Below are 26,120 nucleotides of genomic sequence, written 5' to 3' on the forward strand. Positions count from 1 at the left end.
AGGTTGCAGAATCACATTGGTCATACAGTCACGTATATACACACAGCAATACTAGTGTCTATTTTATTCTGCTGTCCTTCCTTTCCCCCAAGAAGCTTCTTAAAAAAGGAAATTTGGGAGATTAATAAAACTGGTTCTACTATTGAATGGCAGTAAGAATCATGGGGAAGCAACCTTCAGAGGGGTGGGATATTTTAGTTATAATGACAAAAGATGAATGAAACTTATTAATATGTGAAATGGAAAAATGTGCAATAAAAGAGAAAAAATACAACATTTTTATAGGATTAGAGTGCATAGAATGTACAAGCATCTGAGAACATTTCCCAGGAAGAGTTCATGGAAAGCACAGCAATGAGAAAGGCACCAGAGGCACTCCAGGTGCAGGTGATGGGTTAGACTCTTCATTAAAGGTTTTATAAATTGAATCTCAGTTGATCCTTAAACAATACAGGGAATCAGGTGTTTTTGCTTCTATTTTACAGAAAAGAAAATGGCATCTTTGAAAAGTTAAAGTTACTCTATGTATGAGTGTACGAGTTAGAATTCTAGCCCATATCAGTCTAAATCCATATATTTTACTTAATCATTGGATTACTTTAAAAAAAAATCAATTGTCTCCTTTAAGTATTAAGAATGTTTGGTCCAAATACCTGTTAGAAATCTCCGTGAGTGGGAAATTAAACCGATTCTTTCAAATTTATTTGGGCCCTGTTTGATAGCTATTGATCAAAACACTTTAATCCTGAAATCACATTAAGAATTAAAATACACTTACATTAGATGAGATTTTGTAGATATAGGCAATATATGCATAGCTTATCATTTAAAAAAGTGCAGTCCATCTAAGTTTTAGCATTTTCCAGTATAAATATACTTATATGAAATTACTGATTTTAAAAATATGTCATGCTTTGCATCCAGATTTAGTTTGCTAGCATAAATGTACTTGTATTAGATTAACATTCCAATGGGTTAAAATATTTGCTTTAGCTTCGTGAATGCTTCTTAGTCACATTGGAAATCTGTTTTTGACATTTGCTGTTTAACAAGCCCATTATTTGGCAAGTTATTTCTTGAAAGTGACCAGTTCAAGAACTGACTCTGGCTTGAGAAGATTTTCTGAACAGATGAGGTCTTTTATATGCTCTGAAATTGGCTCAAAACTAAGCTTATATATATATTTTTTTTACAAGGTGGCAGTTAATCCCAGCTGTCTAATGGGAAAATAGCTACCACCTGAAAAAAGTAGGCCAAAAATCAAAGAGAAGCACCATTTTTGTGTGTGTGTGTTACATTAGGATACCGCTTTAATCTAAGGTCTCTCCTTCTGCTGTGGGAATGGAGGTCCATGGTTTGCCTTTAAAACTGATAAGCTGCTGGGCTGGGCTTGTGGCTCAGTGGCAGAGTGCTTGCCTCGAGCATGTGAGGAGCTGTGTTTGATCCTCAGCACCAATAAAAAATTAAGTAAACAAAGTAAAGATTGTGACTAGTATACCTAACAAACAAACAACAACAACAACAGCAACGGCAACAAAAAACTGAGAAGCTCCTCACTGACCACGCGTTCTCTGCAAAATCTTTTACAAGTTTACAAACCCAGTCTCTGTTCAAACACATTGGTAAATAGACAATCACACAAGTATATCACAGCAGATTCGATGATAGAAAGATGGATGGGGATTTGGTGAGTCCCTAGTGGAGGGTGACTGAGTCTCCTACCTCGTGCTGTGAAAGGAAGGATCACAAAGGAGGTGCAACATGCTGTGGGTGTGGAGGCTTCGGGAGCTACGTCAGGAGAGCCAGGCCTTGCACCAGAAGGATATTTTATTCACTTTCCCCATCTACTACCACTTAATATATGGTGGGCAATTTAGGCCTTGGCTCAGACCTCAGCCACCGTCATTCTACAGACATCTCAAGCTTTTTTTTTTTGTGCCAGGATGCAACAACTTTAACCAAGGAATGATTTCAGGAAAATAAGAAGATTTGGGGATCAAAAGGAAATTCTGGAGGACTGGCATGTGAAATAAGCATATGCAAATGAAATGATATTAAATACACTGATAACAATTTTCTGAACATTCCTTAAGTCACTTTTCCCAAATCAGGCCACCTGCCTAGGTACACTCAATTTTTGACAAGCTCTGTAATCCACTCTTTTAACTTCAGTTGGTCTTCTGGGATCAGAGCAAGAAAGTAGAGGGTGGGCACCAGATTGACACATTTGCTTGATTCCCATCAACCCCTGATGATGTCTATATGCCTCTATGTCATCACCACTGGCCAGGGTGATCTTGTGGGCATGTATTACAATAACCTTCCAGATTGGCGGGGCACAATAAATTTTGAACCATGACTTGAAAGGGTGTCCACTGTTATATCATTAGCTATGAACTTCATTTTTGTAAAAATTAGGGAATTAGATAATTTAGGAGGATAACAGAGTTGTTGGTAACTTATGGAGTAAACTTATAATTTGGCATTATCTAAGATGGAGAAAGGAACATTTTTCTTTTTGAGATGACTCTTCCTGGTGGGGCTATACTAATGGATCCTGAAGCAAATAAAATTTATCTAACAGTGGTGGTTCTTTACCTCTTTTTTACTATAATAGATATGCTTACATATAAAACACTATCATGGGTGAGTGTAGATTCAGATGTGTGAATTACTGCTTGGATAAAAGATATTTTGGATAATGCACCAATAACATACTCTAGTTTCTTCCAGTTGAGAGCTGAATGCAAAGCAGTAAAGGTCTTGTTCCTTGTTCCCACAGTGTCTCTGGCCTAGATTAACGCAAGCAAATTCAAAGATCCAGGACAGATGTGGAATGATGTAAGTGGCGGAGATGGAGTGGGGAGTGTGTGGGAGGACACATCAGTCAGTGTGTTTTCTGCTGGAGAGAAAAGATTTTAAGCAACTAAAATGTGAGTCGGAGGGTATATTGTGGTTTGCCTCTTGCTAGGTGTACCCATGGAAGTATTTTGTATATATAGTCACACAAGATGTAGCAGAATAAAAAAAAAGCTGGAAAATTGCTACTAATTGAGACTTTGAAAAATGATCATGATCTCAGTTAAGAATGAAGTGATATATTAGAGTAAACCCTATTTCTCTGGATTTGTGACAATCTGGGCTATTTTTGGTAAACTATCAGTGGGTCATACTAGGTTTCTTGGCCTAGCATCTGGAGAACAACACAATTTCAGGACTTTTATGAAGAAAAGAAGGGATGTTGAAATTACACATAGAACCAGTCTGGGATTTCAACATTCTTTTTGCTTTTAGTAAATGGAAACAATTTTTTTGAAGATCAGTATCTCAAAATATATGGCCTTTTGAGAGGAGCTCTGCTGTGTCATCCATGATTTTTTAGAAGATAAAACTAGCAAAAGTTTTGGTAGTTGTGCTTGTTTTCAGCCACTCTGATGAAGAATTAATTTTCATCTTTCAATGGATAATGCATGTTTATAAAAACCTTAACTAGTATCATGAAAATACTATGGGAATTGGAGTTGAAAGTCATGAACCTGGATTTTATGAATGAGTTAACTAGTTAAATATTCATTGTACTCCTACTACATGTTCTACATCATGCCAACAAGGATGGATCAGATTAGCTCTGTCTCTGAAAGTAGTACAACCCGTGGATCATAAATTATTTATCGATATGAACATTTACCCACCTCATATGAGACTGTAAACATGCATAGGTATGTATTCATACACAAAATTTTGCTGTTAAAAAACTTATATAAATGGTATTTTATATTTATCTTTTTGCAACTTCATTTTTGTACTTATTGTCAATTTTTATTTATTGTTTGATTATTGTAAAATATTCTCTTATGTAAGTATATAAAATTTAGTTTTTTCTTTCCCAGTTGGGCAGAATTCAGGCTGCTCCAGGTTTTGTTGTATAAATATCTCTGTGCCTGTTCCTTGCACTTAGGTATGTAAAAATTTCTAGAATGAAAATTGATTGTTCATGGGAAAAGTGAATTTTCAGTTTTAAAAAGCTAATGCCAAATTGTTTTCCAAAGAGAATAAAATTTACACAAGAGAAGTAAAACACAAGAGAAGTAAAACAGCCTCTTCTTGTCTGATTTTTAATTGTTTTGTCATATGAGTGGACACTAACTATTATTCTATAGTTGTTTTCTTCTTCTAAGTTTGATTTATGTTTAACATATTTATTGATGATTTTAGTTTATTAAGTAAATTTTAATTTGTTTTTTAACTTAAAATTAATTGATAAATTTAGTTTCTTTTAATGAATAAGACTGATTTCTTTAGTATTTTATTGCCTTGATATCATTTTTATGTATTCTAAATACTGATTCTTCAATTTGTGGACAAATGCTTTTTCCCAGTTTATAACTTAATTTTTCATTTTTATTTATGGTGCCCTATCCAAACTTTATTTTTTAATTCAGTAGACTTGAATTGATAAATAACTCCCCTTTTTGTTTTGTTCTTTTTTTGTCTCATTTAAGAAATATGTTTCTACTAAAACAAATAAAAAAAAGAAATATGTTTCTATTTCAGTTTATGAAAAATATTCTCCTGTATATTCTAAAAAGCTTTAGAAATTTGGCTGTTTGGAACTTATACTATTTTTTCCCCTAAATTTAATTTATACGTTTTCTTTTTGTTTATATATCCATATATATCTGTTTATATATACATATATATATGCATATGTATGTATGTATATGTATATATATGTATACCCTATATATATGTGAGTCTATGTGTGTGCTATATATTTGTACATATATTTGTATCTATACCTATATACCCTACATACGTGTGTGCATATATGAATGTATATATTTACATATATATTTAATCATATATATGATACATTTGTTTAATATATATGATAGCTCACGTGTTTATGGGAGCTGAGATGTCCCACAATTTCCATCTGAAAGCTGGAGTTCCCGGAAGGTTGATGATGTAGCTCTGGTGCCAGTCTGAAAGCCTGAGAATGCAGACCATGTATGCTCCAGTCTGAGGACAGAGAAGGCTGAGGGCCTTGATCATGAAGCCATGCAAAGAGGAAGATTTCTCTTGCTTTTCTGTTTTACCCAGGCCCTCAACAGATTGGATAATGCACACTCACACTGCCGAGGTGGAATCTGCTTTACTCAACCTATTGATTCAAATGTTAATTTTTTTCTGTTAATATCCTCATAGACCCAGAAATAATCTTCAGCTTAATACCTGGGTACCTTTTAACTCAGTCATGTTGACACATAAAATTAACAGTAGCATATAACCATTCTCTTTTTCTTTCCTTTACTTATACTGAGAGCTTTCCCTTCTCCCATCTCCTATATAATGTTTCTCCTTTAATTGTTATTTGGTTCTCCTCTGTCTTCCAAATAAATGTACCCTGTTGGTAATATGCCTTTTTCTTGACTAAAACAATTTATCAGTTTTACTGGCAGCAATTAAATATTCTCAGCTCTAAGTTTACCTCTTTTAAGTTTACCTCTTAAAAGTTTTTCCTCCCATATCTTCTCCTAATTATCACCTCAGTACTTCTTCATTTCCTTGCCTTTCTTGAAAAAAAAAAAAAAACACCTTATAGCTATTTCCAATTTTTATTTGCTCAAATCTCAACTCATTCTTTTCTTCCTTATCCCAACATGACTCTTACTAAGGTCACCAGTTACATGGAAGATCCCACCCCTTCCATGTAAATGCAATGAACATTTTCAGTGTCTCAGCACAACCTGAAATAATTACATATTTATTGAAATTATCTTTTTTGGGGGGGATTGTTGAGTAATGCATGATTCTAGTTTCCCTTATGTCTCTTTGATAGTTCATCTCCCATCTTCATTGGGGTCACATGGTCACATTGTTATTATATTAATTATTAGAATTCTTTGAGTCTCATTTGCAGATATTCTTTTCTTTATGCTTTCTTTTTACTTCTTTTATTGCCACACATTATACTTACAGAAAGATTTCAAATTGTAAGTTTAACTAATTATAACAAGTGAACATATACATAGCCATCATGCATGTCAAGAAATAAAACATAGTGTTTCTTACTCATTGATGAAGTTAGACAGAATTGTCTTATTTTACACTCTCATTTTAGGAAATACCATCATCTGCTATGACTATTTACTGCACCTATTTACTGATAGTTCTCTGATTTATTTTTCTTTCCTAAACCTCTTGATACATTCAATATCTTATCTCAGTTGTCTTAAAATAGTCTCCAACTCCAGAAGTCTGACATCAGTAGTATCACGATCCCATTATATCAAATCTGATCCTTTTCTATCATTTCTTGTAAGGTAAATAGGATCAACATCCATGCACATAGGCATGTCCATAATGTAGGGTTCAACTTAAACTTCTCCCTAGCCTCAGCATGAATGTATTACCTATTTAATTGAGTGTAAACATCTTTATGTTCAAGTTTCTCTGCTTATGTTATCAGAAACTTAATTCAAGTTGCCATATTTCTTTTTTCTGGACAATTGTAATTGTTGGTTCACTGTTAGCATAAAAAATATGTTTGACAGGATGAGCAATGAACTTTTCTAATTGTTTCAGAATTTCTGCCAAAGCCCCAAAGATGAGAACAGTAGGTGAAAGGTACTCCTTAATTCTAATATGCTATCAGTTATCTCTATAATTTATTAGACAAACAGCTCCATGACCCCATATAGCCTCCAAAGAGAATTCTGTAGTTTATTAAGAAAATTAAGAGAAGATGAGTGTTTCTAGTACCCAGGCACCTTCAGTATAAGGACATTTCTTTTAATTTTCAGCATTAAAAAACTGTCAGTACATTCAACCTAGCAATAATATTATAGATTAAACAACATCATGATTATTTTAAACTAATTTATTTGCTTATATGTCTCCCCTGATTCTTGCCTTTCCCTTTGTCTCTATGCTTTATCTACCACTTAGAGTGAAGGTTTTGCTGCTCTTCAAGCTTCTGAATTGTTAGGTATTTCTGTGCAGGAATTAACATGCTTTTTCAGGCTAAATTCTGTAACTGCTTTTCACCCTTCAGCTCCTACCCCTTCCAAAAATGATTTCAAGTCTTAGCCTTCTAACCATAACAGGTATGTGGTGATAAAGTAACCAGTGGGGAACAATTCCTGACATTTTAGTTCCTCTATACATGATCTATCTTTAGAATTTTAACTATAGAAACAGCCAAATCAGCTTGTTTGCAAGCAAACTATAATTTCCCAGAATTATCCCACAATAATATGGTTTTAAAAGTCAGATGAAAATGCATCTCCTCCATGCTTAATTGCATTCTTGTGGTTTTTGATTGTTTGATAACATTAGCATATTTTTCTATCCTCCATATTCCTAGCATGGATGCCATAGAAAAGCGAGGTTCCCAATTCTGCAAAACTCACTCACCTAGGTAAAGGGAAAAATTAAATATTTTTTTTTTAAGAAGTGAGCATGAAAATAAATCTTTATTTTCAGTTATTACCCACGAATAAGAGAAAGTTAGGTTCACAGTTTTAGCTATTGACACAAAGTGAACTAGGAGGCAAATTCACATCCATCAGACACAACTAATGGATCAACTTTTTCAAGTTTAGGCTATCTTGAAAGCTTGCAACATACCAGATATTGCTGTGTGTTCTCTAGTGACAATGGCTGACAGCAAATGGAACTTGAAGTGTTTTTGAATAACAGATGTTTTCTATAATATGTTGCTGGAAATCAAGAGATTTACATGTTCAGAAAAGAGTTGAATCCTTAAAGTCTAAACTCACTGATTTAAGAGTGTGTATGTTGCAATTTCAAAAGGAGTCAATAATCCATATGGACTAAATTAATACTTGCCTCTGGGTAGCAGGCCTTTTTGTAAATATAAAATTATATTAGACATTAGCACCAGTGCAGAACATGCTCAGCATCATAAGATCCAAAACACCAGCACAAGTTTATCCATCACTAAAAAACAATTACCTCTTACTAAGATGTCAAGACTAGTAGGTAGATTGATACATCCAATCCAAACGAATAACTTTTGTACTGTACAATCTTTTTTTCAGAAGTATAAGTGAAAACCAATCAACTACATAGCAGACATGTTAAATTTAAAATCTCCAATATTTTAAAAACTGGATCTTACCAGAGGTAGAAAATAACTGACAAGTGACAGAAGTTAAAACTTTAAATAAAATTCCTTCCCTGTTTAATCAATAAATGTGGCAGAATAAAAAAAAATATCCTACAAAACCTGTTTATTGATCATTCTATCCATGTGTTTAGTAAGTGGTGATGCTCCTGTTCAAGGAATCCATTAATTACCTAATTTTCTAATAAAGGAAGAGGGAAAAGATATTTATCACCTTCTCTGGGACAAATATTCATCTATCATTTTAAGACCAAATAGTAATAATATAGGAAATCATTAACAGTTAAAGATTTTTGGCTTATGTTTTATGGATGGTGCTGCTGTTCCAACCTTATAAAGTAAAGCTGTCTGCTTTCCAAATTTCAAAAATTGAAGACTCTCCCCATCTCACCATACTAACCAGTGCCCTTTGGTTTCTTCAGAACAAGAAAGGTTAAAAGGGTTGTTGATTACAGATGTAACATTCTGATTTGGGGACCTATCAAACAAAAATCATAGCAAGTGCCAGACACTTATTTTACAGAAGTCTAAACATTACCCATTAGAGCAAATCAACTTATTCCACTCACCCTGTTGGAGGGGGTAGAAATCCTATATCCATAACACTTGACAGGATGTGTTTATCAACACTAAGTAGCTCAAACAACTTCTACAAATAAAGTGTCTAGCTTGGCTTTTAAAATGGGAAAGTCACGTATTTCGAAAGTAAATATAGTTGAAATTGTGAATCGGGTATAATTTGAACCTAATGAACCATGCAGGAAGCAAGGGTTAATAAACCAATGTGCTTTGAATTTGTTCAAGTACTGATATTTCTGTATATAAAGATTTAGCATATATAACAGCTATTATGAGAAGTGAAAAAAGATTTTTCCCCAAAAATGAAAATATTAAAACTATGTTAAAATACATAAAGTAGTTAGTATTCCACACAGCATAAAATTCGACAAATCAAAGTTTACATGTCCCAGCTGACCATGTGTGAAAATGCAAAGCAGGTATTAAAACTGATTTTATGTCGAATATTTAAAACCAGTTTGTAATTGGGGGAACATCTAAATCCTTAATTAAAAAACACAAATGAAGTGAAAGCTTTAAACTGGTACACACTGTTCACACCTATATTTCAAGTTTGGAAATGCATATTTGCAAGCAGCAATACAAAAGTATTCATGAAGAATGCATAATCTCTGAAAATTATGAAAACATCCCTGCTACCAATACATTTCTAAATACAAAACTGACTACCATATTTGTTACTTCTGTGTAGCGAGAGAAGTTCATTTTTCAAAACAGATAAAATTCAGTCTTTAGGTGTGAATGGTATGAATGACAGTCTTTTTTTTTTTTTTTTTTTTTTTTAAATTTCTTAGTCGTTTGGGATCCTTAAGCATGCAAAAGCTTTGAACAGGAGGGTCCACAAAGGAACCAGGGTTGTCTTATGGCATCCAGTTAAGCCAGAGCTGGGAATGCCTCTGGGTCATCCACATCAGGGGCAGAAGCACTCGACTGAAAAAGAAATAAACTAAGATTAACAATTCTCAAAATTTATAAACACACTACCAATGCCAGCATTTAGAATCAGAACTCTCAAAAAGAAGCTTAAACATTAAAATACTAATTAAAATGTAGCAAAACTCTTACTTAAAAGCAAAAATCATAAAATAGAACTACAAATATCTGTAGTGAGCCTAATTAATTTCTATCAAAACCTATAAAAATCTGACCATGGGTGAAAATGCAAAGCAGGTATTAAAACTAATATTATGTCCAATATTTAAAACCAATTTGTAATTGGGAGAACATCTAAATCCTTAATCAAAAAACACAAATAAAGTGAAGAAAGCTTTAACTGGCATACACTGTTCACAACTATATTTCAAGTTTGGAATAAAAATCCCCTAGTAATAGCATGGATTGTTTTAAATTACAGGTCTATTTAGATGGGATACGGACTTTTTTTTTTTTTGTGCACTTTGTTGTTTACTATTCTTGTACTTTTTCCACTTGCTCAAGTAAAAAAGCATCAATATGAAAGCTGGTCAAGAAACCAATTAGCTGCTGGGAATCACAGTGCACACCTCTAATTCCAGCATCTCAGGAAAGTAAGGCAAGAGGATTGCATGTTGAGTCCAGCCTTGGCAACTTATTAGCAAGACCTTGTCTGGGGTGTATATAGCTCAATGATAGGGTCCCTAGTTCAATCCCAGTCCTCGAGCCCCCCCCCACCCCCAAAATCAATTAGCAATCATTTAAGCAGCACATTCATCAATGCTGGAAGGGGGCTCAACTGCTATTTACAACCTAAAGTACACATAACAACAAAAGTAAAAACAATTCACAGGGCCATATATAACACATTTGTCTTTAAAAAGAAAGTGTCAGAGGAAACAAAAATACACTTCAATAGATTATCATTGATAACTATAAAAACTCATAATTATTGTTATCATTATAATTAAGCACTGACAGACTCAATATGATCTTTTTTTAAAAAGCAGGTGCTGAAAATTCAGGAAGGTTACTTACAACCTGAACCCCATAGGCAAAAATGTTTCAAAGATTACCTCTAATATTTTTTGCATCAGGCAGATCTGACCCAATTACCTGGAATCTACAAATTATTTAAGAATTTGTTTTATGCAAGGTACTAAAGAGATTACAAAAGAGCAAAAATATATCTCAGCTCTCACAGAACAGTTTAGTAAGAAATCAAAAACAAACAAAAAAAAAGGTCTTACAATCATGTGCCATACATAAACTGTACAATGAACACCAATGTGATATTAGTTGTTGAGATCTAAAAAGCAGTACAAAATTACTAAAGAAAACAAACTTATATTTCAGGTAGACCTCAGCAAATGCTTAGAATCAATTTGATTCCCTGTACCTCAATTTCCTCCATGAGGATGTTACCACAGTAACAACAACTAAATGAAATATATAAAAAGCCTCACATAACACTATGACTAGCCCCTACTAAGAACTCAGTACAGTGTGGGGTTGGGGATATAGCTCAGTTCGTAGAGTGCTTGCCTCGTATGCACAAGGCCCTAAGTTCAATTCCTAGCAACAACAACGAAAAAAAAAAAAAACAACTCATGTAAGTACTTTAAACAAAAATATAATTTGAAATGTTGACTCTTGAAAGCATGTGAACTTCTTTTTCTACTTCTTCCTATATTCCAAAAAGGACTCAGCCAGTGATTTACTAGAAAAGGTCCTTACATTATTTGAAAGGGATAGTCTTTAAGATTACCTTGTCAGTTCTGCTGCCACGGTTTGGGCGTCCACCACGCCCACGCCCACCTCGTCCTCCCCTGCCACCACGTCCTGGGCGGCCTAGATCTCCAAAATTGATCTCCAGCTGAGATGTTATGTCATTTGCTGGCTTCCGGAAATGATGGTCCATAACCGAATCTTCAGCGTGAGCCTAATAAATGTTAAGGAAGAGTCACTGGGTAATGCATAAGAAAGTCATGTTGGAAATTTTTCTGAGTAATGAGCTTTCTTCTAAAAATGCTAGCTCTACAACCTGTACTTTGTGTGATCACCATCTCTTAGGTTTGTTAGCTTTGCACTCAGCAAAAGTTGATTTCATAGTAAGAATTCCCTTCATTTTATCTCATATTTCCATGTACGCTGGAAAGCTATAAATTCAAGTGAAATACTAAACAAGAGGGGAACCCTGAAATGCTGTGCACACAAAAAACCCACATCTTAAAGGTACCAAAGGAACTTTCTTAAAAATGAAGTGTTTGTAATATCCAGATTTTCTTTCACGTATGAGAGAAAAAGGTTAAAAGGAAAAAAATCTTTATAATGCTTACCACCTCATTTCTTGTATGTTTGGGATGTATGGGGTTTCAATCTTCTAGCTAGAAGTTTACTTGCACTATTTATATTCCCCCAAATATACATATAATTTATACCTTTTTCTGAAGGGACAATGAACATTTTGTTCTTTCTAACCAACTTAAATATCCTGTCAAAAACTATGCTTTTAAAGTACAAATTTTTGTTTTGCATCCATGCTTTCATCATGGATACTCAAATGTCATCTCTATTCTACACAATATAAAGGCAATAGAAGGTTCTTTTAATATTAAAGGAACCAAAAACAAATGTAAATCCACAAAACACTAGCAAATTAAAAGTCAAATCTTTTTAAGTGCTTGCTATTTCAAATCAATGATCTCAATGCATTAACAGGGCTTTTACTTTCTTTCTTTCTTAAGTTTCTGGAAAATAGAACCAAATAACTGGTGGCTACAGCAGAAAAAGTTTGTATGTTCAAGGGACATCTCTAACTTCTTAAGGCAATTACTAGAATAGGAAAAAAAAAATCTAGCAGTTTTCTAGAGCATTTAGAGAATTATAACAAGAAATAGCACTCTTTAGTCCTATCAGTAACACAGTAACTCAGCTCTCCATTTCTACAGCCATGTTTCCCCCCCACCTCACATTTGTCATGAAGACACATAAAAGTATTATATACAACATTCTTTTTTTTTTTTAATTTTTAATATTTTATTTTTTAGTTTTCGGCGGACACAACATCTTTCTTTGTATGTGGTGCTGAGGATTAAACCCGGGCCTCACGCATACCAGGCAAGCGCACTACCGCTTGAGCCACATCCCCAGCCCTATATACAATATTCTTGAAGGCCAAAATATTCAAGAATGGAAAGGCTAGGCCTGATTCACAAAGACTAATTCAAAGACACAAACACTTAGGAGTGACTTAATGTATATTAAATTTCAAAGTTATTCATTAGCAATTTCACATTTTATAATTTTTAGAAATGTCGAATCTTACCTTATACAATTTGGTAGTCCCCCAATCCACAGGGGACTATCTACTAGGGATTGCCTGAACTACAGACAGTACCAAATCCTACAAATATTGTTTTTTCCTATACGCAGGCTACTGAATGACTAGCACGTAGTGTACACACCGTGGGTACACAGGACAAATGGATGATTTACATCCCTGGATCAAGAGTTAAAAAGTGTGAGATTCCATCATACTACTCAGAAAGAATGAATGAAATTTACATTTGATTGTGTATTTCTGGAAATAAAGCACAGGTAAGGGGGCACTACTGTAGTTATTTTTGAAAAGCTCAATATTAAAATATTTAAAATCAGAAGAACTAGCCTAATGTCCATGATATGCATGAACTGTAGGATATTAATGAAATTACCTAAAATTACAATTTGAGGAAAATTGTATGGGGAAAAGACCAGTTGGGACACCCAAAAGATAAGAATGTTAAAAATCATTTTTTCTCTAAACTTAAAATACACTGGTATTTTAAACCTCAATATTATTCATGTTTCTCAAGCTTGTCTCATTGTCATTTTTATGTTTAATAAAGATCTTACTAAGGACTTGGTGGGCAGAGGGGCTTAATGGTAGAGGTTGTTTGGCCTGTGACGCCCTAAGTTCAATCCCCAGCACTAAAAGTAAATATATAAAATCTTACTGAATTCTTTTTTATTATGGGTTGCTGATGCCTTCTTAACACTTTAAAGCTTACTTTGGATTTCTGGTAGTCAGATTTATGACACAAATAAGAACAAATGTCAAAAGGTTAAAAGTTAATAGAGAAAAGAATTTACAAGAAATAATGTAGTATTTTGGCCAAGATCCCATACTTACACAAACCTTAATAGGATGTAACACCGGGACAATTCCTGTAAGAACACGCCCCAAAGCTTGAACAGAAGCTACCAAATAAAAAGCTACCAATGTGACTTTCTAAAATATTTTCATTAGATTCCATGTTTCTCAAAGAAAAAAGGAAACTCATAAATTGATCATTTGATCTTCATAAGAGATCATCTTCAATAAAGAGCAGCATTTGTAGCATTTACTGAGCGTTCTAACCATTACACATGCACAGCCAGACAATCTTAAAAGGTGGGTATTAGCCAGGCACGTTGGTACATGCCTATATTCCCAACTACTTGGGAGGTGGCAGGATTGCCAAATTCAAGGCCCGTCTTATCATCTTAGCAAAACAGTATCTCAAAACACACACTTGGGGGCACACACCCACCCACCCTCCCTCCAGATATAGGTCAATGGTAGAATGCCCCCAGGTTCAATATCCAGTTCTAACAAAGAAAGAACGAATGAAGCCCCTTATTTTTTAGGTTAAACCATAAGAAAATGCCAACGTTTCAATTAAACTACAGCTTTAAAAAGAAATATTTTTAAAAAACACTGTCAGGGCTGGGTTGTGGCTCAATGGTAAAGTGCTTGCCTAGCATGTGTGAGGCACTGGGTTTGATTCTCAGCACCACATATAAATAAAATACAGGTCCACTGACAACTAACAAAATATTTTTAAAAACCACCAAGTCATTCAATAAGCCATTAAGAGATTTTTAGAAAAAATACTACCATATTGAATACAATTATAGATTAATAAACTAAATTTCTTATAGCATAAATTTAGTTTCCCTTTTGAGCAAGTTATCTGTCCCAAATGATCCTATGTAAAGCTTTTGCAAAAAATATTTTCCATATGAAATTTAACGTGAAAACTATAAACAGTTCAAATCACATCTGAACATTTTCAAACATCACAAATTTTAATTTTACCTCTTCACTCTTTGATTTATGAAGAACAAATCCCTTCTTCCATTGCCCATCAGCACCTTCATTTGGTTTTCGGATATTAAATTCTACTTTTGCACGGTCTTTATTTTGAATAGCCTTCCATTCATCCAAAGTCATCTCTTTTGGACCCTCTTCCTTAACTTCTTCAACTTCGTTTTCCCTATGAAAAGATGTTTAAATTTTATACCTGGTAGACAATTGGCATAATTTTTACTAAAATACCTCAAATATATTATAAGGAAATTAATAATGACTGGGTAGTAATCTTTTAGAGAAAAATTATCATATCCAAGGGCAAAGGTATTAGTTTTTCTATGTAATCCAATGACTAACATATAACATGACAGAGACCAAGAATTCAGTGTTCCTTGATAAGCATAAGCATCTGAGGATTATACAATATATCTTCATATACCTTTTATTTTGGGCGGTGTGCTAACTGGTGATTGGACCCAGTGACACTTTACCTCTAGGCTACATCCCTAATCATCTTCTTTTTTAATCTTTTTTTGTAGTTTTAGATGGACAGAATGCCTTTATTTTATTTTATGCAGTGCTAATGTTCAAACCCAGTGCCTCAAGTGCTAGGCATTCTGCCCCAGCCCCCTAATCATTTTTATTTTGAGACAGGGTCTAAACTGCTAAGACTGGCCTCAAACTTGCAATCCTTCAGCCTCAATCTCCCAATCTGCTTGTATCAAAGTTGTGCATGACATGCTCAGCTCTTCATAAACTCTTAAATGATTTCTTATCAGTAACACAATCTTAATTGGCCTTATTATTCCTTACACTTCTTTAAAACTGTACCCTTTGATATGGTTAAAATATCTTCTCCTAAAATGTGTTTTCATTTTCCATAATCCCCCACAATATATAACTCAAAACGGGTTATGATCTAAGATGCACAGTGAGACACCAGACTTCACATTGTGCAATATAAAAGAAATGTTTCTCTTTATTCTAGCAACCTGTACTCAAGGCAAAGTAAAACAAAAGTTTCCACAAATCCTAAAATCTACTCCAACTTTTCAAACCAACCTGAATATGGAACATAAGACTGAAGTTTCACTGGTTGTCAAAACTGTTCATAAAACTGTTCAATATTTAATACCAAATTAGTTATTTCCAAATGTAATTCTCAGGTTATAACTACTTTATTGTTAGCCTTTCCTCTTTTTTTTTTTTTTTAAACAAAGCACTAGAAATCCATTATTTTAGTCTAATCTCAAATTTCCAATTGTCACCAAACAACTTGTCTGCTATTTTAGGAACCTAGCGTCTTTCCAAAGATAGCAAGTGATTTAGTTAGCCTTAGTACTCAAATTTCTCTCCTGAAGCCACTCTTTGCTTTTATACAAACCCCATTTTGAAACTTCCTAGAAGTTTATACATAACTGATGGGATCTTGGGCACAAAGTTCAAGTTTGTCAGTTTACTCCGGAGACTAAGGCAGGAGGACCATGAGTTCAAAGCCAGCCTCAGCAACTTAGTGAGGCTCTAGGCAACTCAGCAAGACTCAAATACAAAAAAGGGCTGGGGATGTGGCTCTCTGGCTTAGTGGTTAAGTGCCCCAGGTTCAATCCCCATACCAAATACATACATATATACAAACCAGTCCTGGTCCTTAATTGTGACACAGCCAAGGTCAGAATTTAGCATACCTTTGATCACTGTAAGAATCAAATGAGAACCAAACAGAAGCTCTGGAAACTATGAGTTAGGATGTACTTATTAAATTTACATTTCCATATGCAAAGCACAATACCATATTCAATTTCTCCCCTACTCTAAAGAGTAGACCTAGCAGCTTGGGAGGCTACAGCAGGAGCATCTCAAATTCAAATCCAGCCTCAGCAGCTTAGCAAGGCCCCAAGCAACTTGGTGGCTCAATGATTAAGCACCCCTGGGTTCAATCCTTGGTACCTTTTTTTTTTTTTAATTATTAGAATAAGAGTAGAGACTGCTCTGATGTGATCATTATTTTCTTTACACCAATGATCACCGATTTCATTCCTGGGTCCTGAGTTAAGGATTTGTCTCCAATACCCTACTGATGCATCATTTCCTTCTGGAAAATAGTTACGATCTTTGTGGATCACTCAAAGTGAATTGATCACAAGCTCTTTATTAAAGCAATTGTTGTGCTGAATAATGTTACACTGAGTTCATCTAACTTAAATTACTATTTCATTGTTTACCACACAAAATTATGATTCCACATAGTTTCAAATAAATATTACTCCAAGCACAAAACATCACTTCCTAATATCATGCATTTTTATCTACTCTCTCCAACAGTAAACAACTTTTCCTTATGCCAACAGGCCCAGGGAATATAATGCTCCCTATCATGAACAGAAGTTCATAAGAGCAATTTTCTTCCTGGAAAAAGGAAGAATGTAGAAAGGGCATCCTTTCACTGATTGATTTGGATGTTGTCTCTGAACACAGAACCACTGACCTACATAAAAAGACACAGAGCCTATGAAACAGAGCAAAGAACTAAAAAGTGAATCCATATATTTAGAACCAACTGATTTTTGACAGATACCAAGAATATACACTGGAAAAAGGACAATCATTTCAATTAATAAATAGTGCTGGAAAAACAGTCTAGGAAGACAGGAAAATGAAACTGGATCCCCAATCACAAAAAACAATTCAAAATGGATCAAAGACTTAAGTGGAAGAAATACTTCAGGGAATTGGCACAGACAAAGCTTTTTTGGATATGACCCCAAAAGCGCAGGCAATAGAAACAAAAAATTGGCAAATGGAATCACTTTAAACTAAACAGCTTCTACACAGCAAAGGAAGCAACCAAAGTGAAGAGACAACCTACAGAATGGAAGAAAATATTTACAATATTTGCAAACTATTTGCCTAACAAAGGATTAGCAAGAATGCATAACGTACTCAATTCGATATCAAAATAACACATAATCTGATCAAAAACATGGGAAAATGATATGAACAGACATTTCTTCAAAGATATACAAATGGCCAAGTTATGAAAAAATGCCAACCATCATTAATCATCTGCAAAATGAAAATCAAAAGCACAATGAGACATGATACTTCACCTTAGTTAGAAGAGCTATTATCAAGAAGATTAAAAACTGGGCTGGGGTTATGGCTTAGTGGTAGAGCACTTGCCTAGTACACTTGAGGCACTGGGTTCGATTCTCAGCACCACATGTAAATAAAAAACAATTAATTTTTTAAAAAAAGAAGATAAAAATTTTAAAATGCTGGTGAAGATGCAGAGAAAAGAGAACTCACACACAGTGGAAATTTAAATTGGTACAACTTTAATGGAAAGCAGTCCCCAAAAGAAAGAATGGTTATGTACCTAAAGAAAAATATAATTGGTAAGTCAAAGAGACACCTGAACCCCATGTTTATTGCAGCACTATTCAAAGCAACCAAGACATACAATCAACCAATGTGTCCACTGATGAAAAAAGAATAAACAAACTGTGGTATATAAACACACAATCAAATATTATTCAACCATAAAAAGAATGAAATCCTATTTTTGCAGTTAACATTGATGGAACTGGAGGACTGTTACAAATAAGGCAGACTATTAATACTACACAGAATCCCATAAATACATAAAATTATTACATATCAACTAAACATTTTCAGGAAAAAGAAACTGACCAAAATAATCTATAATCCAAGACTTTAAATCACAACTTACTAAAACTAATGACTAGGATATAACTTATGCTTGGACTGATAAAAAGTATTAGGAAGGTAAATTCTTTTTTTTTTTTTCCCGATACTGGGGATTGAAGCCTGGGCCACCTAACCACTGAGCCACATCCCTATCCACTATCTCCTTTTTTATATTTTATTTAGAGACAAAGTCTAGTTGTTAAGGACCTCACTAAATTGCTAATGCTGGCTTTGAACTCATAATCCTCCTGCTTCAGCCTCCCACACCATTGGGATTATAGTTGTGTGACACTGGGCCCAGCTATGGAGGTAAATTATTTCTATCAGGATAACTTTTAATCTTAAAACAACTCTCACCCTTGAAAAAACAAAAACTTTAAAATCAGAAAATGAACATCAAGAAGGCTGAGTAGGAGCTAGGAACATAGCTCAGTTGGTAGAGTACTTTCCTTGCATGCACAAGGTCCTGGGTTCAATCCCCAGCACCAAAAAAAAAAAAAAGAAGCCACCTGTGTGGGGCAGGTGACAGGGAAGAAGGCTAGTGAATTAGTAACGTTTTCATCTTTTGTGCTCCTCTTACATTAGTGATAGTATGTTCCAAATTCTATGTTAATGGAAAAAAACAGAGATGGAATTTTAAAATCAATATATATTCTAGTTTTAATTGTCTAATTTCAAACTATACAACTGTAAAATGTCAAAATTACTTCAGACTTGAGTTAAGTACTATGAGTTCCTGTTACCCCAACAATTCACACTAATTTTTAGAAATCCCCTACTTTAGCTTCTAGTTTTACCTATTCAATGTTTTAGGACAACTACCACTTAGAATTAAAACATTTCTATCAAATTAGATAATTACAGGTGCACAGCACCTTATTCCTATTTTTCCATTATCAGGTTACAATAGATCTTTTTTTTTCCCATTGGTTAGGATTAGTAGGTTTTACTAAAATATATACACTCCCTTATAACAATGGTATTTAACTAATCAAATGGAAGTTAACATTAAGATATCCCATTTTCAAACCATTAGAGCCAACCTTACATGCAGGTGTAAAGCACTATTTTAAATATTATTTGATGAGAGGACAACAAAAATATTTTTATCAAAGAAGCATTAAATAACAGTATTAGATCTGAGTTACCTTATTGGTTAACCAGACTGATTTCAAAGTTATATAGCATTACCACCTCATACAAAATCACTTACTTATTTTCAGTATCTGCCACTGGATGTTCTTCACCTTCAGGTGTTTCCTCAGTCGCATTTGATTGATCCAAGTCACTGCAATTATAAGATATTTGTTTCTGAATGTATTTGGGGGACTCTCTAAGGAAAGAAAGAAAAAGAAAAGCATCTAGGTCCATTTACATGTAGTTGAAAGAGTTTGCATACAATAACAAAAATTTCTACATTAAGTTTTCCTGCTAAAATTCTCTACTAGAGAAAAACAATATAAACCACTGGTTAAGTTAGTTCACATACTTTTAAATCAAAGTTGTATTGGCTTATCATTTTTTAAGTATTAAAGTCCAATAGTTAGAATAGGACTTATTAAACTCAAATTAGAACATCCAAATAATACCAATGAAAAGCTATATATTCATACAAAAAAAAACAGTAACATACTGATGTGTAGAAAAATTGGTCATTCAATATAGTATAACCCAAACTATCCCATAAGACATTATCTTATTCAATAATAGTTGAGACTACAGCATACATTCTATCTCAGAAACAAAATTTAATACACGTATAGTTATCTCCAGAAAACTTGTTTTAAACTTGTATCTAGTAAAGGATCAGTATTGAAATTTTTAAAAATCAGAATACCAACGTTAATTCATCTTTGACAGTTCCCCAGTTGTGAGATCCGCTACCTCCACGTTTATCCTCATGCTTCAGGCCACTGTAATGTGAAAAAGAACTAACAAAACTGAGTTAACATAATACTCTTTAGTTTTAGAAATTCAAATTTTATTTTGTATTAAATTAACACATTAAAATGTATAAATGAAATAACAACCAATATAAGACTTACGATCTATCACTTCCACTATGCCTATCAAATTCACGTTTGCCACGAGAATCAAATCCATCTCCTCGACCCATTCCACGTCCGCGGCCTCCTCGACCCCTTCCAAGACCACCACGACCTCGGATGGGTCGGTCAATAATTGGTCTACAATACAAATTTTAAAAGTATACCTTTGAGGTTTCAAGAAAAAGGAATAGGACAGAAAAGCTCAAAAATACAGAACATGCTTACTGGCTCATAACCCAACAGCTAAATAATACTTCAGAAAATTTAAGTGTATTTCTAAACATGTGAACTGTGAAAACCCTCTCCCCACAAATTATTTTAGCATTTTGTAAAACACTATCAGTGCATATACCTTTTCATTTTTATTCACTGTATCGAACCTGCTATTCACCAATACACTTAAAATACATATAACCTATATATCAGGTAATTTGTTTTACTACGAGCAATTAACCAACAATATTATCCTTTTAAAAACACCTAGGGAGAGTAAGGGGGGAAAAAAAGATCTAAGTTTCAAATGTTATCCAAAGGTCTAAGTAAATCCTCACATTCAAGATGTTTCTCTGGAAAAAAATGACAGAAATAATCAGTAACACTGCTTGCTACCTGGAAATTATGCCCAATTTATAGCTTCATGTTAAGATGTAAACATAGCCAACAAAACGTGAAGAGACTTCCTTTTAAAATCTTACCTATCAACTGAAAATTCGCCTCCTTCACCCTTTTCTTCAAGTGGTTTGTCAAATCTCCTTTCACGAGGCAGTCGCCTTTCTGGTCTTCTATCAATTATTTTCCCTTCACCCTGAAGTTGTTGATCAGGTCTTCTTCCAACACGTCTTATTCCTAAAAGGAAATAACCAGCAGAAATAAATTATCTTTGCAAAAACAAAATTTAGGCCAAGGCTATTAAACAGGCAAACACTGGGTATCCCCAATGTATAACAAAGTACTTTAAGGAAATTCCTATTTATTTTTATCTTAAATCTAGTTTGCCACCCCCAGCAAACATTTTCTATAATGCCTTAGAAGTCATTTGGGCAGCCATTACTCTTTCCAAAATGTCAGTCTCTTAATAAAAAATATTAGGTTGGGGGTATAGTTCAGGGTGGGGCACTTGCAAAAGTATCTTCCCCACCCCCCCCAAAGAATCAGGAAATAAAACAAAAACAAAAAACACTTTAAGCAATATATAAAAAAAAAATAGGGGGAATAAGGGTGTAGTTCAGTGATACAGCATGTGTTAGCATGTGCAAGGCCCTAGGATCAGCACGTACACACACAGAGGAAACTTATGGCACTAAATGACAGCTGAAGGACTTACTGATTTTTCCCATTACTACTGTTTTCCTGTTAATGTCTGAGGACCACAGCCCAATAAGGAAACCAATATGAATTACTGATGGCCTTAGGAATAAATAGATGATGGTTAAATACATGACTAAAATTCCAGGTATGCTGTAATTCCCAAGTCAGTTCTGACAAAGTCAAAAATAAGCTGAGAAACAGATTTTACAAGATCTTAAATTACTTCACGTTGATTCTTTCGAAGAAAGTAAAATACCATCACTATATATCCAATTGCTCACATGCCTGTAGCTAGAACAAAACTGCAATTATCTATTTTTTTTTTTAAATAAAACTTTAAGCTTCAATCCCTGAAAACTCTCAGGACAAACCACAAATACAGACCTTACACCAAAACATTTAAATAAATTTCATCAGAAGTATAATGGTTGGGGCGGAGCTATGCAACTAGTCCTTATAATGATATCCAAGCCAAACACACCCAAATGAACAATGACTGGCTTCCCCACCCAACATTCAGCATTAGTCCTACAAAATCTAAAAAAAACTTATTGCCAACACAAAAAATAAACTCATCTAACGAAATGATTTTTTTTTAAAAATGCAAACTTCTTCTGATGTACTTATCTATACTCACAAATCAAGTGCACTAGATTCCACACTTTTTATTACACATACATCAAAAGCCTACACTACACTCAGTGACTTTCTACTTTATCAATTCTCAATTTCTTCAAATGCACAAAGAACAAACTCTAAAATTTGCATAAGACAAACATTAAACAATTCTATAAAGTACATCTAGAATTGTGATCAAAAAGGCACACAACATGGGTGGATCAGAGTACTAAGAATAGGGATTTTGTTTACAGGTCTGTCTCTCCTCAATAACAGAATACTGAGAGGTGAAAGGTTTTGAAAATGAGTATTTGTCATCCAACATTTTCCCTACATTTATAAGCTTGTGTTTTATCCAATTTCAGGTTAAAACTGCAAGTGCTCTGAGATACTCAGGAAAATATTGATAGCTAATATGGAATAGTTTTCCCAAGGAAAGAATGTCAAAATTAATCCTCCTTATAAATTTACAAAATAATTTCCTACAACTGCAACATGAAATAAGAACTCATTTCATGGATGTGCTTCATGGTCAAAACAGCTTAAGTACTTAAATCATGTTTCATGCTTTGAACATTTAAAATGAACACATTCATCAGGTGCACCTTTGATTTGTTTTAGACTCATTTTTTTCATGTAATTTCTTTGAATTAGTGTGATCAAGGATCAGCATAGTGTAATTAATCACACAAGCCAGAGTTCCTTAACACTGGAATTAAATGCTTTATTCAACTGTGATAAGACTGCCATAAAGCTTAATTGGCTGAATAGATACTTGGCCTAAGTGGTGTATACATGCTTTCTAATACTACAACTTAAGCCTTCTTCTCTCCAGTCTATAATTTTAACTCGGGAATTTTTTCTTTCCTTCTATTCACCACCTAGATCCTAGATTTTTTCATTCCAATCCCCACAAAAGACCATTTAAAAATATTCTAAGAGATACCTAGCACAAGCTAATGAGAAACAACCACTTTCAGGAGCACGTGGCAGCAAGGAGTAATTTCAACTTTCAACATATAAAGGCAATTCTAAAGATTCCTGAAATCTACTTGCTGCTGATCATACTCGATTTTTTCTTATCCCCAACTGTTTTGCTCTTTTTCATTCACAAGAAACTAGTAAGAAGGAAGAATGCAAAAATTACAACCCTGTAAAACTCAGTGCCCTGGAACTACAACTGCCTGCCTGCAAAATCCTGACCATGCTTCACGCACATGTTGAGGAAAAGCTGCGCTCTAAAGAGGTGTGCAGCGGAAAGGTTTGACAGCCTCTGCACTCTTTCACCCACGAGGTCCAGACCAAGTCAGACCATTTGAAATGGTGAGTGCACAGTCGGGAGAATGGATCTTGACACGAGGGCAAGCCTCAAGATTTCCTGCAATAACCAATCTTCATTCAGCATTCAGCTTAAGCGAGTGTAGCCAAATTCCTCTCTCCAAGAGTATAATTCATTGAAGCAACTTATAATAACATTGTACGAGTTAAAGCAGAGGAGGGGAACAATAAAGCACAGATGGCACCTCAAACAGCATCTTACTTCACAATATCTAGTAGCCTTGAGCACAGAAGGGGCTCAAGTAGAAACTATGAGCCCCAGCTTTCTATTGGGGTACCCTGCGCCATCATGGGACAAGATGGCAGGACAGGATCCCAAAGCAGAGACCAGCACTTCACAGGAGCACGCTGAGAAAGAGTTCTGCCCAGGAAGCAGCTGTGGATCCCAAGCTTCTCAGCAACTGCAAGAGGCTGCTAAAAAGCGGCTGGCTTCCCCTCACTCAGCCCATGCGCTCGCCCGCCAAGGAATCCGGCGGGAAGGCGTCAGCCCCGCAGCACCCGAGCTCGCACTCTCCCTGTTCCCAGTCAGGGGCGGGAAGGGGGTGGCTCCGCGAACCTTGCAGGCGGCGGCGTGAACTTGGGACTACCAAGCTCCCAGCACCTTCGCAGGACCTGGCTTTTGTCGCGTGGGGAAAACGTGGAGAAATCGGCGGCAAAGTCTCTCGCGGAGCCTCGGGGCTCCAGAAGCAAGTGGCAGTCCCCTCTCTCCTTCCCTCTACCTCGGAACTCCCCACCTCCTACCCCGGCTTTACCTTCTTTCTTAAGAGCCACGGGCGGCTGCGTCTCCTCTTTCTTGTCAGCCACGCCAACGTTGGGGGGCAGCGGGTTCTTGCGGTCTTTCTGGGACTCTTTACGCAGCTGTTTGCCTGCCGCGTTGGAGTTGGTCTGGGCCGCGGCCTGAGCTGCGCTCTTGGCCCCAGGTCCCCCAACGCCGCCCCCGCCGGCTTCTTTTTTCTTGTTCTCTGCTGCTTTCAGCACCTCGAAGGGGTCCGATTCATCATCAAATAACTGGTCGAATCGGTTGGTGACCACGCAGCCGAAGCCTTCCTGTAGGTGCCCAGGCATGATGGTGGCTCGGCGGCGCGTTCCTCCACGGATTGCAGCGGGCCGCGCCGAGCCAAGAGCGCCTGCTTCAGCTCTTCCCACAAGATGGCCGGGCCGAGAGAGGGGGGCCGTCTTCTCTTCCGGCGCCAGGCACGCATCCGGGAGCGGCCAGCGTCGCAAGGCACTATGGGGCACGTAGGCCGGAGTCGTTTCTCTTGAGGTGGCTACCCGCGCAGGAACTACAATTCCCAGTGTGCACAGCTCGATAGCTCTTCGCGCGCGCCTGAGAGGCGGGATCTCGCAGCGCGAGTGAAGCGTGCGAGCTGGAGGAGAAGCTTGCTGGTGGGCGGAGTCCTGCCACCTGCTCTTGTCACTCTTAAACTCGCTAGGTCTTTAGTTACCCTGAGAACAGGAAAACGTGACGGCACATTTTGTTCGCGAAAGTGCTCTGTCTTTGGTTTCACTCGCCCTGCCTCTAGCCCAAGGCTAACTTTCTCCACCTCTGCGGGAGGGTCAAGGTGACTCCCAGACCTCACTACAGAGACTCGCAAACTTCCGGGGGAGGGGGTGCTGCACCGGCTTCCTAAGGCTGCGCCCGGTCTGCCGCGAGTGCCTAACTACTTTGGTGCTGAAGTCCTTCGTTAGCACTCCATAACGAATTCGTGCTCTTCTGTTTAATGTTAGGCGGAATACTGCGCTTCCTCTCTCGGGGACTTGAACTCGGGTGCAGAAATAACCAAAAAAAACAAGTGGAACTATCACATGGGAGTGTTGCGCGCCTTTCCTGGGCATAGCGACCGCTGCTTAAGAGCTGTTAAGCTTTGATAGTGCAGCACTAGGAGCTGTGCAAACCTCCAAAGAAGTGTGTAGATTCACTAGAATCATTCCAATTAATCGGTCTTTAGTATCCTGTAAGTCAAGGCTTATAGGTGGCCGTCGTGTTCGTAAATTGTGCTCAAGATATGTTTTAGAGCATCTTGGGTGTACGCGTGAGGGGAAGAAAATATGTTCAAAATTCAGTTAATAATGAATTGGTATTGGTAGTAGTTAAGAATATTAAATCCCACTAAGACATTACAGTGACAAGGCTTATTCAAGCATATTTGATAACACTGTAAATGTTTAAATATGTGGTAATTGTAAAGCCTTTTTCCATTGACATAAAATACAATAGAAAATGCATCTCTCGAAGTGACAGGTGCTAGGAATAGTTTAATCTCAACGTCTTGTTAGTTAAGTAGTTGCCTCCTTTTCACAGGTGATGAAACAATTTCAGAGGTGAAATGACTTACCACTT

At 35.8% G+C, this 26,120-nt stretch overlaps 1 protein-coding gene and 1 long non-coding RNA gene across 5 annotated transcripts; one reads left to right on the forward strand and one right to left on the reverse strand.

Annotated features, from left to right (window-relative positions):
* The first annotated feature begins 1,165 nt into the window (after positions 1 to 1,165).
* On the forward strand, positions 1,166 to 9,546 carry LOC125619988. Its single transcript, XR_007351567.1, has 3 exons — positions 1,166 to 3,719; positions 3,891 to 3,958; positions 4,896 to 9,546. It is a non-coding gene; the product is annotated as an uncharacterized LOC125619988 (long non-coding RNA).
* On the reverse strand, positions 9,246 to 24,966 carry Serbp1 (SERPINE1 mRNA binding protein 1). Of its 4 annotated transcripts, none has more exons than XM_015490491.2 (8): positions 24,532 to 24,966; positions 21,211 to 21,361; positions 20,513 to 20,653; positions 20,309 to 20,380; positions 19,681 to 19,755; positions 14,766 to 14,943; positions 11,412 to 11,585; positions 9,246 to 9,661 (listed from the first exon to the last, which is right to left on the reverse strand). In XM_015490491.2, the coding sequence occupies exons 1-8, from the start codon at positions 24,842 to 24,844 to the stop codon at positions 9,605 to 9,607; spliced, it is 1,161 nt and encodes a 386-aa protein (XP_015345977.1). In that variant the 5' UTR covers positions 24,845 to 24,966; the 3' UTR covers positions 9,246 to 9,604. The 4 variants fall into 4 exon arrangements, with proteins under 4 accessions (XP_015345977.1, XP_015345975.1, XP_015345976.1 ...); XM_015490489.2 differs by having other exon boundaries at positions 19,681 to 19,800; XM_015490490.2 differs by having other exon boundaries at positions 20,309 to 20,398.
* Positions 24,967 to 26,120: the final 1,154 nt, after the last annotated feature.

This window comes from Marmota marmota, unplaced genomic scaffold (assembly GCF_001458135.2).
Source record: "Marmota marmota marmota unplaced genomic scaffold, marMar, whole genome shotgun sequence".
NCBI lineage: Eukaryota > Metazoa > Chordata > Mammalia > Rodentia > Sciuridae > Marmota > Marmota marmota.